General features: G+C 39.9%; 1 protein-coding gene across 2 annotated transcripts; it reads left to right on the top strand.

The window, feature by feature from the left end:
- Positions 1-6664: 6664 nt before the first annotated feature.
- Positions 6665-9164, top strand: LOC149390327 (transthyretin-like protein). Of its 2 annotated transcripts, none has more exons than XM_089621204.1 (5): positions 6665-7042; positions 7185-7242; positions 7329-7430; positions 7919-8072; positions 8527-9164. In XM_089621204.1, the coding sequence occupies exons 1-5, from the start codon at positions 6816-6818 to the stop codon at positions 8979-8981; spliced, it is 996 nt and encodes a 331-aa protein (XP_089477330.1). In that variant the 5' UTR covers positions 6665-6815; the 3' UTR covers positions 8982-9164. The 2 variants fall into 2 exon arrangements, with proteins under 2 accessions (XP_089477330.1, XP_089477329.1); XM_089621203.1 differs by having other exon boundaries at positions 6668-7042; positions 8524-9164.
- Positions 9165-14295: the final 5131 nt, after the last annotated feature.

The following is a 14295-nucleotide window of genomic DNA, read 5'->3' as shown; positions in this document are numbered from 1 at the left end:
TGATAAACATTATTATACGAAAGTTCTTATCCGCCTTTATCAGAGCCGAATCGGGGACTATGGACCTAGTAATAGAAGATTAACAAATCCGATAAAAAAGACGAAATAGTCCTTTCTCTTTTTCATCGATTCGTCTAATCTTGGTCAAATACTCCACTTTGTAAGCCAAGACTGAACTCTCCTTTATACTGGAATTATTTTTACTCATCGTGACGAGTGTCCACTGATATAGTCAGTTCGTGATCAAGACCCTCCAAGTTCAACCCGTATCGAGAGAAGTCAATTTATTCTGTTATACTTCCCTTGATACATATAAGCCCTAAGCATTGTTGCTTCCCTAGCGAAAGATTCTTTCGAACGTTACTTACTTCGAAAGTGCGCGCAATCTATCGGTTCTGGAATCAACCCTTAGGTGAGCGAACATTAACCTTCTTTCAGGAAGGTTGGATTCCGTATCTGTAAATCATTTCCCACTCGAATTATGCTCTGAGAAGACTCCCAAGACATAAGCTATGATTAGCATGAATAGCCTTTTAGCGAATGAGTCAAAGAGCTCAGTAACATAATCCAGTGTCCATGATCACTTCAGGATTTAGATCAAGTCTCACTGTGACCATCATAGTGGCCTCGGTTAGTGTGTCGTAACGGTCCTTAAACGACACATCTACACCAAGACCTGTCCAAGTCGTACACTTACCACAAGTGTAGAATGCTCCAACATAGTGATCAGCCTTCACCTATGTGTTCCACATATATCACTTTAGATATAGTTTTCCAGGCGTATATCAGTCATCTACCATGTTTTAGTACACCGCCCGAACTCAGGTGCCCAGCACGTGACTCAGTTAGATACGGAGGCTATGGAATAATGAATGTTTAATAAATCTCAATAAATAAGAAATAACGCTTTCAATTCAAATAGATAATAAATGTCAAATTTATTATTAATAATTTCAACGAGAATTTACATAAGTATCTTCGCGTGGGCAAGAATTCCTAACAATTAGTCACATCTGATACATTTGGCGCTAAAGTTTCAGATGAGACTAGTCGCATCTGAAACTCTATATCCTGCCTAAATATATTGTTTTGGAGTAAATTTAGGTGCGACTTTTTGTGCGAAAAGTCGCACCTAAATTTGTCGCACCTGATAGTAATGACTTTCAGGTTCGGACTTTCGCACCTAAGAGCATCAGGTGCGGACTTTCGGGTGCGACTTTGTCGCACCTAAAGTCGCACCTGAAAGTGTCATCAGGTACGACTTTTGCACTTTCAGGTGCGAAAAAAGTCGCACCTGATGCTATATTTTGTAATAGTGTATGTTTCATCATCATTAGATACCTTTATTCTTTTATTAGATGTGGGTTTAGCTACCTTAAACATCTCAACATTAGACACAAATTTATTATCAGGGGATATCACATATAAACCATTGTATAAAAGAGCATCACATAGAATTCTTCCATCATAAGAAATAAAATAGCATTTTCATTCATTGACAAAGAATATTTATGTTTTAGTAACTCAGAAACGGAAATAAGGTTTCTACAAAAATCAGGAATAAAATAAACTGAATCAAGTATCAAATATTTATTTCCAAATTGGAATCGAACTACTCCTAAAGCTTTAGCTGTGAAGGACTCTCTGTTCCCCACTCTAAGCTGTAGTTCATTTCCATTCAGTCCTTCCCAGGAATCAAACACATGTAATGATGTACAAACATGATTAGTAGTCCCCGAATCAATTATCCAAGACGAGAATGAATCTCCAGCATAAAATGCCTCTAATACATGTATGTGTGTCGATGAGACAATACATCCACAAGACTCTGGGTACACGTCTACTACTTCGTCATCATCATCAGAGACGTAGATAACCGAAGGCTCTCCCACTGCGAGAACATTCTCTATGGGTTGTCTTATAGGAGAGTAATAATGAGATTGGATTGCCACACTAGCAGAGTGCAATCTATAAAGGCACTCGTCCTTTACTAAACCATCATGCCAGGTTATAAGTTCAACTTGGAACTTCTTCATGACATACTTTGGGCCGAAACCACGAAAGTATTCTTTGAACCATGCGAACTCCTCGGTGAGGGATTCAAGAACAATCTCCACTTGAGTAGCTTCATTTATCTCAGTGCCAAAGTAGCAAATCATATTCAATCTATCATTCATCGACTTCATGTGGTCGATGACACACTCTCCATTCTTCATCTTAATATCCATAATTTCTTTTAACAAGGAATAGTTTGAAGCCAAGCCGAAATTTAATAAAATACAAGTACAAAAAAAATTATTCGAAAAGAAACACATTCATCACAATAGTTTAGGAAATAGAAACATGATTCAATAAGCACAGTGAAAAATACTAATCTCTAAAAAGATCCAGTTTTTATATTCCATGGTAATTCACCAATAGCTACAGTCTGTTTCACTAAGGTGACGTAACGGAGTGCACCTAGCGAAAACGAGGACCATCTTAGATTAGTAAAGCAATCGTGGTTCATGTACATTCATAACTATGCTTACTAACTGCCAGTTTTATAGGAATTGTTGGCCATATGAGACAATCACCGGTTATCTCATACTTATGTCGACCCAACATTTCAGCAGACAAAGCTTAGCCCCTGTGTGCTAGAGAAGCCTAGGTCAGGCACGAGATCCACTTCTCCACCTATCATCAGAAACACTACCTTGGTATTGGAATGCGCTTACATCTTCTGAAGGGAATGGACCACCATGTCTAAAAGACCGTTGGTCACGAGGTGAGCAAGACCATCATCACGGTGTTGTGTTAATGTTGGAGGCCTTACAGACTCAATATACTTTTAGTAATTTAATTTTCCTAGCATTAACATTAATCTAGGTGATCCACTTGAGTTAACTAAATCGTATTAAAAACTCGAGTGTTTCTAAGCTACCCTTAAAAGCATAAGTTTCGATATAGCTTAGTTATTAGGAATTTCGTGACATCTAGTCTTGATTATCCTAATAGTATTCTTTCACGGAAAAGCTTCCAGTTGGGAGGGAAGACATCGTCTTGTATTAACCCCTCAACATAGCCTCTTATCGGCTTGGTGACATAGCTTTCCGATCTGTTCAACTCATTCATTAATTAACTATCCTAATCCAATGAAATAATTTCAAAATAACAAATGAAAGCTCATGATAACCCACGTCACATGTTCCAAGTTATATCAACCATGGAAAAAGAATTAAATAAACAAGCAAAGCAGGCATGGTTTGATTTGGTTTGATCGTATCCTATTTGACTCTTCATAAATAAAACGAGATGAACCCAATATCAAATTGGTTCATGGATAAGTTATGGGTCCATTTCAATGTCCCAATGGAAAATAAATCAATATCAAATTACTTATTTTTCCAATTTTTTTATTAAGTGGGCCCGTACGCCCACTTGGCATTCGGGCTCAAGCCCGAACTTTCCTTGAGTGCACCCGCCACGGTGGGACTCGACCCGAGTGGCCGGGCCATGTGCCAGGTGGGCCACACAGCCACAGAGGCGCGGCAGCAGAGGGGCGGCGGACATGTTGTAATCAATAAAAGAAAGGTTCCGAGATTTAGTAATACTTACATGAGTCGGATCAGCTACCGAATCTTCAAGTTTTGACTCATATATCTTTAGTCTTAAAAGACTATCTTCAAGCTTTAGCACTTCGACGCTCTGAACTAGTCAGTGATGACATCGTAATCATCCGAGACGTAATCTCCGAGACGAATAAGAAAGATGAGTAGACACAATCTTTATCTCATTACGATCTACAATGATGTGTTTAGATCGCACCGTGTTTATGGGATTAGAATCGCGGAGTTCCAAGAGGGGAAGAGGGGCGTCGGCCAAGAGAGAGAGGGAGAGCTCTTGGTCGAAATTTCTGAAGCACAAAGTGTGTATGATGCCTTCTCATGAACCCTATTTATAGTAGTGGAAATGATATATTCTTGGTAGTTTCCCAAATATATTACTTTCTTTTATTGTTTCACACTAGTGAACAAAGCTTGGCCCTTGGATCTCATCTCATGAATCCTACTTTCTCTCTTAGCCATCAGATCAATATCTATGAGATTTTATTTTCTTTTTAAATAGAGAATATTTAATTACGAGAGAATAAAAGAGATATCTTATTTCCTTTTAAATATTAGTCTCTCCTAATATTCACGAGAGAGAATAAAGGACAATATCTTATTTCTTTTTAAATATTATTCTCTCCTAATATTCATGAAAGAGAATAAATTACAATATCTTATTTCCTTTTAAATATTATTCTCTCTAAATATTCATGAGAGACAATAAATGACACTATCTTATTTTATTTTAAATATTTTTTCTCTCCTTTATTTAAACAACTAAAGATGAAATATTAGTAAGTACCGATATAGCATCGATGAATTTTGGCACACGGCCAAGGGGGGGATTGGCATAAATCCCAATGCCCGAAACCCTAAAAAAATTTCCAGCTCATTATGTGCAAGACTCAATTGCTTAAAACCCAATTAATTATTTATTTACTTAGTCCAACAATAAACAAATAAGTAATTGATTAATTATTTACTTGATCAAACAATAAAGAATTAATACTACTATAAATAATTATTTAATTATGCAAATACCTATATTTTAGAATTGATGTTGTCAATCACAATTACAGTTAGTGAGATTATAATAATGAAAGCATTATTATTTGAAAGTTCTTATCCGCCTTTATCAGAACCGAATCGGGGACTATGGACCTAGTATTAGAAGCTTAACAAATCCGATGAAAAGACGAAAAAATCCTTTCTCTTTTCTACATCAATTTATCTAATCTTAGTCAGACTCAACCTTACAAGCCAAGACTGAATCCTCCTTGGTACTAGAGTTATATTTACTCATCGTGACGAATGTCCACTGATATAGTCAGTTTGTGATCAAGATCCTCCAGGTTCAACCCGTGTCGAGAAAAGTCAATTATTCCATTATACTTTTCTTGACACCTATAAGCCTTAAGCATTGTTGCTTCCCCAGCGAAAGATTCTTCCGAACGTACAAACTTCGGAAGTGCGCGCAATCTATCGGTTATGGAATCAACCCTTAGGTGAGAGAACATTTACCTTCTTTCAGGAAGGCTGGATTCCATATATGTAAATCACTTCCCACTTGAACCATGTTCCGCAACTCCCAACACATAAGCTGTGATTAGCATGATAGTGACCTTTTAGCCAATGAGTCAAAGAGTGCGGTAACATGATCCAGTGTCCATTATGACTTTAGGATTTAGATCAAGTCTCACTGTGATAATCATTTATGATCTCGATTAGTGTGTCGTAACAGTCCTTAAGCGACACATCTACAACCAAGACCTGTCCGGGTCGTACACTTACCACAAGTGTAGAATGCTCCCATTAAGTGATCAACCTCCACTTGTGTTCCACATATATGATTTCAGATTCAGCTACCCAAGCATGAACCAATCATCAACCAGATTTAGTTCACTGTCTAAGCTCAGATGTCGTGCATGTGACTCAGTTCGTTACGAAGACTATGAGTTTATGAATGTTTGATAGATCTTAATATATAAGAAATAACGCTTACGATTTGAATAACTTATAAATGTCAAAACTTTATTTTATTAATATTTCAGCGAGAATTTACAAAAAAGATATTCTCGTGGGCAAGAATTTCTAACAGTTTTTACTTCCGATGTGGATTCCTAGGCCACAGACAAGGATATTGCAATCGAGCGGATGATATATTGGTTGAGAAGAAGGGGTTTTCTTCTATTTCCATGTTTGGTGAGTGGATGATCCCAAACTCCCATGTCCCGAATTGCTTGAATTGCTTTTAGGGGGTAGCAGATGGAGGACCCTAGAGAACAAACCGACGTGTTGTGGTCCGGGAGATGGCCCTATGAAAACCCGTACAGTTGATGGGTCTAGGAATGTGGTGGCCACAAGAGGAGATTCAAAGAGTGGCAGTGTCTCGGGTACTATTGATGCAGCAATCGAGACAACTAATCCGTCTTACAATCCTATGCCTGAGGTTTTCATTTTTTACGCTCAAAATAGTCAGAGTACTTTGGGTAAAAGAAAGGGTTCCACTGATGTTGAGGGTGAAGTATAAAAATCCTTAATGCTTAGGGTTTCAGAAAGGGTAGGAAAGCCTAATGGATCACATGTTCCAGTGCCTTTTAACGAAGTTTGGCGTTAAAATCTCCTCTTCGTATAAAATAATATTTGAGTTTACATTGAAAATTTGTAGCATTTGAATTTTAAATAATATTTTATGTTTTGTAGTGTGTGTGTTTTGAATTTATTTGTTATCATTTGGATTGGGAGACTTATATATATTTTAGAATTTTTATAAGATTTTTTTTTTCGATGTATCCGTCGATAGTTGATATATAATCGATATTTCATGGATAGTCAATATTAAAATTGTTATATGATATTCGTCGGTAACCGATATATCAAAAAATTCGGAACCTCAATATCAGTATCGATATTAGTATTTTAATACATTCAATCCGAAACGATTGTTTATTGGAGCCCGTATCGTTTTCCTAAAAAAAAATATCAAATAATAATAATAATAATAATGAAAAAACGGGGCACATTTTGTCGTTTCGTGAATAATAGAGGCATAGCGTAGTTGGTTAACATGGTAATTTTGAGTGTGATCGCGTCATATATTAGAGTAATTTGTTTTGAACAGAAGATCCAAGATAGTGATTTATCACGAGGAAGGAGAAGAACAGAGGCATTGATAGATAATAGGTGTGAAAGTGAAGGAGATTTGGGATTAGACGTTTCAGAAGAATGGATTTCAGTGAAGAGGAATTCCTGGCATGCTGTGGAAGCGCCAGATTTGCCCAAGAAATGGTAAAGGCCTCTTCTTCATTCTCGTCTCTTCTCGAAGCCATCGATGTCGCTACTCATATCTGGTTCAACATCGTCGACGTCCATGGATTCCTCCAAGCTTTCTCTGCTCATCCTTCCATAGGAAACTCCCATTCTCTCTCTTCCTCGAACCCTACCAGTGCCCAGTTGAGTCCCCCTCTCTCTAAAGATATATATATATATATATATATATATATATATATATATATATATCACTCTCATAGCTAATGGAGTAACATTAAAAAATGACAAGTTAGTTCTTATATTCTACTAATTGGTTTTCTGCAGGTGGAGCAAGGGAGAGCAATCAACTGCTCTATCAACTGCCACAAGTTCTAGCTTTCAGGTCAATCAACGACAACAACAAAATAGCTCTTTTGCTTTCCAATTTAGGTTCTGATTTTGGGGTTACTCACTCACTTGGTGTTTCAGGAGCTTTCGGAATGGAATGCTCGGTATAAGGACAAGTTCGGGTTCGTGTTTCTTATATGTGCTTCTGGGAAAAGCACTGATGAGATTCTTGCTGAACTCAAGGTCAACCCTTTCTTTTCAGTCAGATTCGTCTAATGTTTACAATTTCGTGATTTTTGTACGTGCTTTATGCCTCTTGTGCTGATTTGATATCGTGGGAAAGAAAATGATTTTATTTATTTATTTTGTTTTTGTTGGAGAATGACACAAATTGCTGTTGAGTAGGTTATCTTTAACTTTACAATATTAGATTAGTTTAGTTGAAACATGAAACCTCGACTAGCTATCTTGCAAAAATCGAGGGTTTAGAATGGCTAGTTAATTATAGAGAAAATCATTATTTTACATAATTAGACTCCATATAAGCAGTTTAACACCATTTAGTAAACCTTCCACAGGTAGTTGGTTATTACTGAAACATCCCTGTGTCGTAAACTGAATGTCTGTTATTGGTGAATTTTGGAGAAGATATCAATGAGACTTTGAAAAGGAAAAAAAATTAAAAAACTAGTGGGGCCACTAAAATCTGAATCTTGGCATTCTGGTGGCAGAGACGGTACACAAATAGGCCGTTGGTTGAGCTTGAAATCGCAGCTCACGAGCAGATGAAGATAACAGAGCTTCGTCTTGGGAAGCTCTTCTTAAGTAAAGGGTTTTCTGAACCGAGGAATCAGCATCTCGGAGCTTCTGCAAAGAAGGCAGAAGGTAAGTCACACTTTTTTTTTTTGGTAGTTTATGAAATATCAATGTTTGTTTCGTAAACTTAATCGAGTCAGACTTTCTTGCTCTTTTATTGCAATTATCTTTCCTGTGAAAACTACAAGGTTAAGCTTGAAAACCAGTTGAGTAGTTTATCCTCCACATTTTTATTTAGGCACAGAATATTTGTCCGAATTGCTGTGTATACATTTGACCCCTTTATACGTTTTCATTCAGTTGAATAAGAATCTCATTTCAACCTGAAAATTATCCCTTGTTTTTATGTGCGATTCTCAATTATAAGATGTCATAACTTTGTAGGTGAAAGTGTTTACAACTGAGCTAACTTGTCCCGTCATGTTCTTTTTTTTGGAATCATAATATCTCGTAAATCTGTTACAGAAAGCACCGTTGTTTGAATTTTTTTTTTCTTTTCAAAATGCTTTTTGACCCATAGAAGATCGTGTGAGCATCATTGGAAGGCACATTATTGGATCTCCTGGACTTCTCGTCGAGAAAAAAACCCAAAGCTTGAATCACACACGTCCGCCGATTACAACCCATGTGTTGGATGTTTCTCGGGGATCCCCAGCGACAGGTATCGAGGTGCGATTAGAGACTTGGAAGGGTCCCAATCGTCACCCGATCTTCGGGGACTCCGATCTGAGTAGTTGGGCACTGATTGGCTCTTCAACCACTGACAAAGATGGACGGAGCGGTCATTTAATGAACTTAGTTGAGGCCGTGGACCCGGGAACGTACAGGCTGAGCTTCAACACAGGTAAGTATTTCCCAGAAGGCTTCTTTCCATTTGTTTCACTCGTCTTTGAGATCAGAGAGTCGCAGAAATTTCAACATTTTCACGTCCCGCTTTTGCTTTCTCCGTTTTCGTTCACTACTTACCGCGGTAGTTAGAATTCGCCTTTACTTCATTACTTGATTGCTTTGTAAGTTCACAATAAATCGTGTTTTGTTACGAAAACTTTCATTTAGGCTGGAAGTCAAATTTGTTTCTTTTGGAAATTCTGTAAGTTTGCATAGACAATTTCATTTGGAAATGGAAGACCACTTTAGCTAGTGCATTTGCTAGATTATTAATAGAGATGTACTAAACAAACTACTAATTTATTATTTTCCTTCACGGAATGTGGATTAAGTTTCAATTGTAGCAACCGAATAATCTCATAAAACCCGGTTTTTAAACGTGTGGAGTTACAAAATTATAGGTAGAAAAACGGAGGATGGGTTATGATATCATTTTGGTTCAAAACTGCTTTTATAATGGGTTAGAAAAGTTAAGTTGAACCCATTAAAATTGTGGATAAGCATATAGCTGTAATTATCCAAAAATAAGTTTAAAAGTATGTATCCAAAAAAAAAAAAAAAAAAATTAAACGTTTTTAGTTTAGTTTTATAAGGAAAAAAGGTTAAGTAATCTAACATTTTCGATTGAAAATGAACGTAAGTTAACCAAATGCACAAGGAACATCAAATCATATTCAAATTCCAAACCCAGAGTCAAAAAGCAGTAAACAAGCTTCATTCTATACTCATAATTGGGCTGTAAATAGTGGTTGAAGCGAAATCTACCACCAATTCTATCCTCCATTCTATACTCATCGGCGATGACAATGATTTTATGTTCTTAATTCTTGTCGTTGTTTTTCAGTTAGAGAATATTTGCACAATTGAGATTCGACCTCAAAACTTACGCTTTGGGTGCAGAAGTGTTTACCACCAGAGCAAGTTATAATCTTATTGTATTATATACAATTTTAATATAAAATATGTAAATCGATAATTTTAATATATAAAGAAAAATAAAATAATAAATTTATAATTATTATAAATTAAATTAATAAATATGTGTTTCTTATAAATTATAAATATATAAAGAGGAAATGTCGACATAAATACTCCATGTTTTCAGAAACATACACTTAAATACCTATTCTTTTTTCTTTCGCGGGAAAAATACCTAATGTTAGGTTTCAGTTCTACCGTTAAATCTAACGAAAATCCACATGAAAGCCTCAAATTAAACATGGTTTAATGTTTTTTTTTTCATGAAAATAACTAAAAATTATTAGGGCAGTGTAGCAAAATAGCAAGTTTGAAACTATAGAATTTGTTTTTAGCCTATGTTTCATAACTTTTAGGGAAATAGCCAACGTGCTTAGGTGTCAATAATTAATAGACTAATTTGTCCTTTTACTTAATCAAATGGAAATAATGAATATAATTATATTAAATAATAGACAATAACGATATAAAATAATTGACAATTTCAAAATTGTTATACGTAGCCTTAAACCTCTAATAAATCTCAACAAAATATTTTATCAAAGATATCATTAATCACGCGGCGCGCTAATCTAGAAAGGCTTCACCAAGACTGACGTTACTGTGTAAGAACCTGTCAACACAGATAATAGACGTAAATTACTGGAAGTTATCTCATTCTCCACATTTAAGTAATCTGAATGGAAATAAATGGAAATAACTGTAAATAAATAATATGTACCTCTACATTTTTCCTAAGACTGACATTCGAAAATTTTCACTGTAAAAAATAAAACAAATTAACAGTGAGAGTCGGGCCACCTCTAACCAAGCTCCGATCGTTTCTCCCGCCAACCACTGTCGTGAGGCTCGTCGCGACCCCGGCTCCAAGCTCCGATCGTCTCTCCCGCCAACCATTGTCGTGAGGCTCGTCGCGACCCCTTTCCGGAGCGCTGACCACGGCCTCCCTCCGGACTTCGAGAACACCGACTCCCTCCCCTACGCTCTCGTCAACCGCCTCCTGTGGGCGTCGATCTGGCTCCGACGAGCCTTCGCCGACCTCCTCCGCCGCCTCCGGTTGATCTGCGGCATCGGCGGCAACTTCTTCGGCTGGATTGCCTCCTTGGCCCGCGACCTCGGCGTCTTCCTCGTCATCTTGGCATGTTGAGGGTAAAAAAAAACCCCAGATCTGGTTTTGTAGAGAGAGAGAGAGAGAGAGAGAGAGAGAGAGAGAGAGAACGTGGATTCTAAAATCTGGTAACTACCTTCTACAAAATAGGAATTTAACATGCACAAAAAAAGGAAAAAAAAAATAACGTGATTCTAAAAAACTACCTTAATTATTGAAGGACATAAAAGTAAAAAATATTTTGCCACCTAATACGTTTGACTATTTCCCTAAAAATCTCCAAACATAGGCTAGATTCCAAATCAAACGTTTTAGGTGGACTAGTTAGTTACAAATCTTAAATTAATATATCATTTTAAGAATAATTTTTTTTAATTATAAACGACTTCTATATTATAATTAGACACTAATAGTATTATTAAAACGATTTTATATTTATTTATTTATATTAATCAAGTATGAAAATATTCTTTTTTATTGAAAAATGTTTAATTGATTTTTTTAATATAAAAAACGTTTTTAGTAATATTATTTATTGGTGGATGACTTTGGGCCCGAGTCAGAAGATCCCGGAGGTGACTCAGAGACATGTTCGGGGGCTGAGGGCCTCGCACCGGAGTGTCTTGATGAGCCACTGGCGACTACCACAACCGTATTGGAGGGTGGAGGCCCTTCCTTGGAGCCAGGAGGTGCTCAGCTCGAGACCCCTGACGTAGAAACGATAGTGTCGGCGTGGTCACTTGCCAGGACGGAGTGGTATCCCGAGGAAGGCTTTGCTGCTCTCGAGGGCTTCGATTGTTCGAGGGTCGATGCTTCGAGCTCGCTCACCTACCGAACATTCATCAGTCTCAGGGAGGCATTCTCCATTCCGTCGTCCGTGGCGCTCCTCCGTCCCTTGCCGGACGATCGTCCTTTTTGTCCACGTCGTGGATTTGCCGCAATTTCGGTCGCGAGTCTCAACTGCGGGTTACGGTTGCCGTTCCAACCCATCGTTCAGCAGCTCCTCGCACGATTGGGGGTGCATGCTTGTCAGATGAGCCCGGCGTTTTACCGCATGGTGGCGATGTGTCACATGGAGTGGCATTGCCAAACTAAGCGGACGATGACCGTGAGCGACTTTCGCAACCTTGTCGCGGTCTTCCCTGCGCCCAAGCAACCCAGTTTCTTCATGGCTCGTGATCGCCGGAACACTAAGCTGATCACGGATTCGGAAGCACAACCGGAGAGCGTGAGTGTGGGTTTCTACCGAGGCCTTTGGAGATGCACCACTCCGGTTTGGTCCCTTGACCGAGTTCTTCGCCGACGCCGGGGCCGATGATCTCGACTTTGTGAAGGAGATCCAGGGAATGTCGGAGGCTCGGAAAGCTGGTGAGCGATTCCGTTCGTATGAGCTGATGGCTTCTACCGGGTGGTTCCCGCCTTTTCCTCTTGGCCGCGACGACAGTCAACGGGCGGAGAGTGCCCCCAGCGTCGTGTCATCCCTCGAGCAGCAATCTTCTAGGTATTTCGACTTTTGCTCTCTCTATTTTTGTTTTAGTCTAGGGTTCTGACTTTGTAGTTTTTGTAGCTTCCTCGGCTAGGGCGAGGGCTCGGGTACGTCTGGCGAAGGCTTCTCGAGACCCGAAGTCATTGGCGGCAATCCGCTCTCGGATCGCGGCACGGAACGTTCGGGAGAAATCCGACGCTGGTCATTTGGTGGAGAGCGGTCCCTGCGCTTCCTTGAAGCGATCCTCTTCCTCAGCTCTTCCGGATACGTCTTCAGACTCGAAGCGCGCGAACTCAATGATCGAGGTGGAGGCTGTGGAGGTCAGAGGGGAATGTTCCCAGGGGCTTGGGCAATCTTCGATGAAGATGTGGAAGAGTGTCGTGGCCAGCAGCGACGTGGAGTTCTTCCGCCATGGCGTCTTCGACGCACAGAGAGTAAGTTCCCTCTGCTTTATCCTTTCGCTTTGTTTTGCTAGGATCTTGTCTTTTGCCGACTTGTCCTTTCGTCTTTTCAAGTGCTTGTCCGCGCGACCCGGGGAGAGAAGATCCTTCACGACCTTATTCGACGCATGGGCATTGCCCAAGAGGAGCTTGCTCAAGCGAAGTCTCAGCAGGCCCGTGCCGAGCGAGGTTCTCACTCAAAGGAAGAGTTTGCGAGTCTCTGCGAGCATCTTCAAGAGGCTCGTGTGGAGCTGGGAGTCACCCGAGGCAAGTGCGATCGTGCTCAGTCAGCGGTGGCGAAGATAGCCGAGGAGTTAGCGACGGAACGTCAAGCTCTCGAAGTGGCGACTCGATCGACAGAAGTTTTCCAGAGCGAGGTGCGGGACCTTCAACGCTAGTTGGAGTCGCGTACATAAGAAATAGGCATTCTTCAAGGTTAGCTTTCATCGAGCGAAGCTACCCGTGTTCGAGCGGAGCGCGAGCGTGACTCCTTGGCGGAGGAAGTGACTCGGGTCACCGCGGAGAAGACTGCGGCGGAACAGCTCGCGTCCGACTTTCAAGACGACTTCGATGTCGGGGTCGAAGAGGCGAGGCATACGGCGGTGGTGGAGTGTCGGGATGCTACAGCTACCGAGAATGTTTCTCGGGGGGTCACCTTCCACTTTTTTGACTCGTTGTTCCCACCGCTCGGCGGGGCCAAACCCTTTGGTGACGATCCCGCCGAATGAATTTTTTTTTTATTCTTTTATTATTTATTTTTTTTTACGCGCAAGTGTTTAGCGCATGCTTTCTTTTAGGACTTTCCTATTAGCGCACTTGCTTTAGCGCTCGCTTTCTAGGATTTTTGGGGCAGTTTCCTTATTTTTTATGAAACACTATTTTCCTTTATGAACGTGTTTGCTCATTTTTTGTTATGGCATGCTTTGATAGACATGCATCTTATACTAACGGTATTGGCAGTTCTTTTGTCTCAGTAGGATTTCGCCTCAGACACACCGACCGTCTGAATGGTTTGCGTTCTGTAAGTTTTTCAACTGCGGGTTAGTCATGCCATGTAGGCGTTTTAATTGCGCCATGTAGGCGTCTTAAGTGCGCCATGTAGTCGTCTTTGTTGCTCGCGTCTCGAGGGACTGCTTAGTTGCGCCATGTAGGCATCTTAGTTGCGCCATGTAGGCGTCTTAGGTGCGTCCCTAAGGACGGCTTGCGTGCGCCATGTAGGCGTCTTAGGTGCATCTCGAGGGATGACTTGGTTACGCCATGTAGGCGTCTTAGTTGCGCCATGTAGGCATCATAGGTGCGTCCCTAAGGACGGCTTGCGTGCGCCATATAGGCGTCTTAGTTGCGTCATGTAGGCGTCTTAGGTGCGTCTCGAGGGACGACTTGGTTGCGCCA

Source organism: Urtica dioica, chromosome 7, assembly GCF_054948205.1.
Source record: "Urtica dioica subsp. dioica isolate 48M chromosome 7, U.dioica_male_clone48M_v1_H2, whole genome shotgun sequence".
Taxonomy (NCBI): Eukaryota; Viridiplantae; Streptophyta; class Magnoliopsida; order Rosales; family Urticaceae; genus Urtica; species Urtica dioica.
Note: the sequence above shows the minus strand (reverse complement) of the source record. Positions and strands in the feature narration are given on the sequence as shown.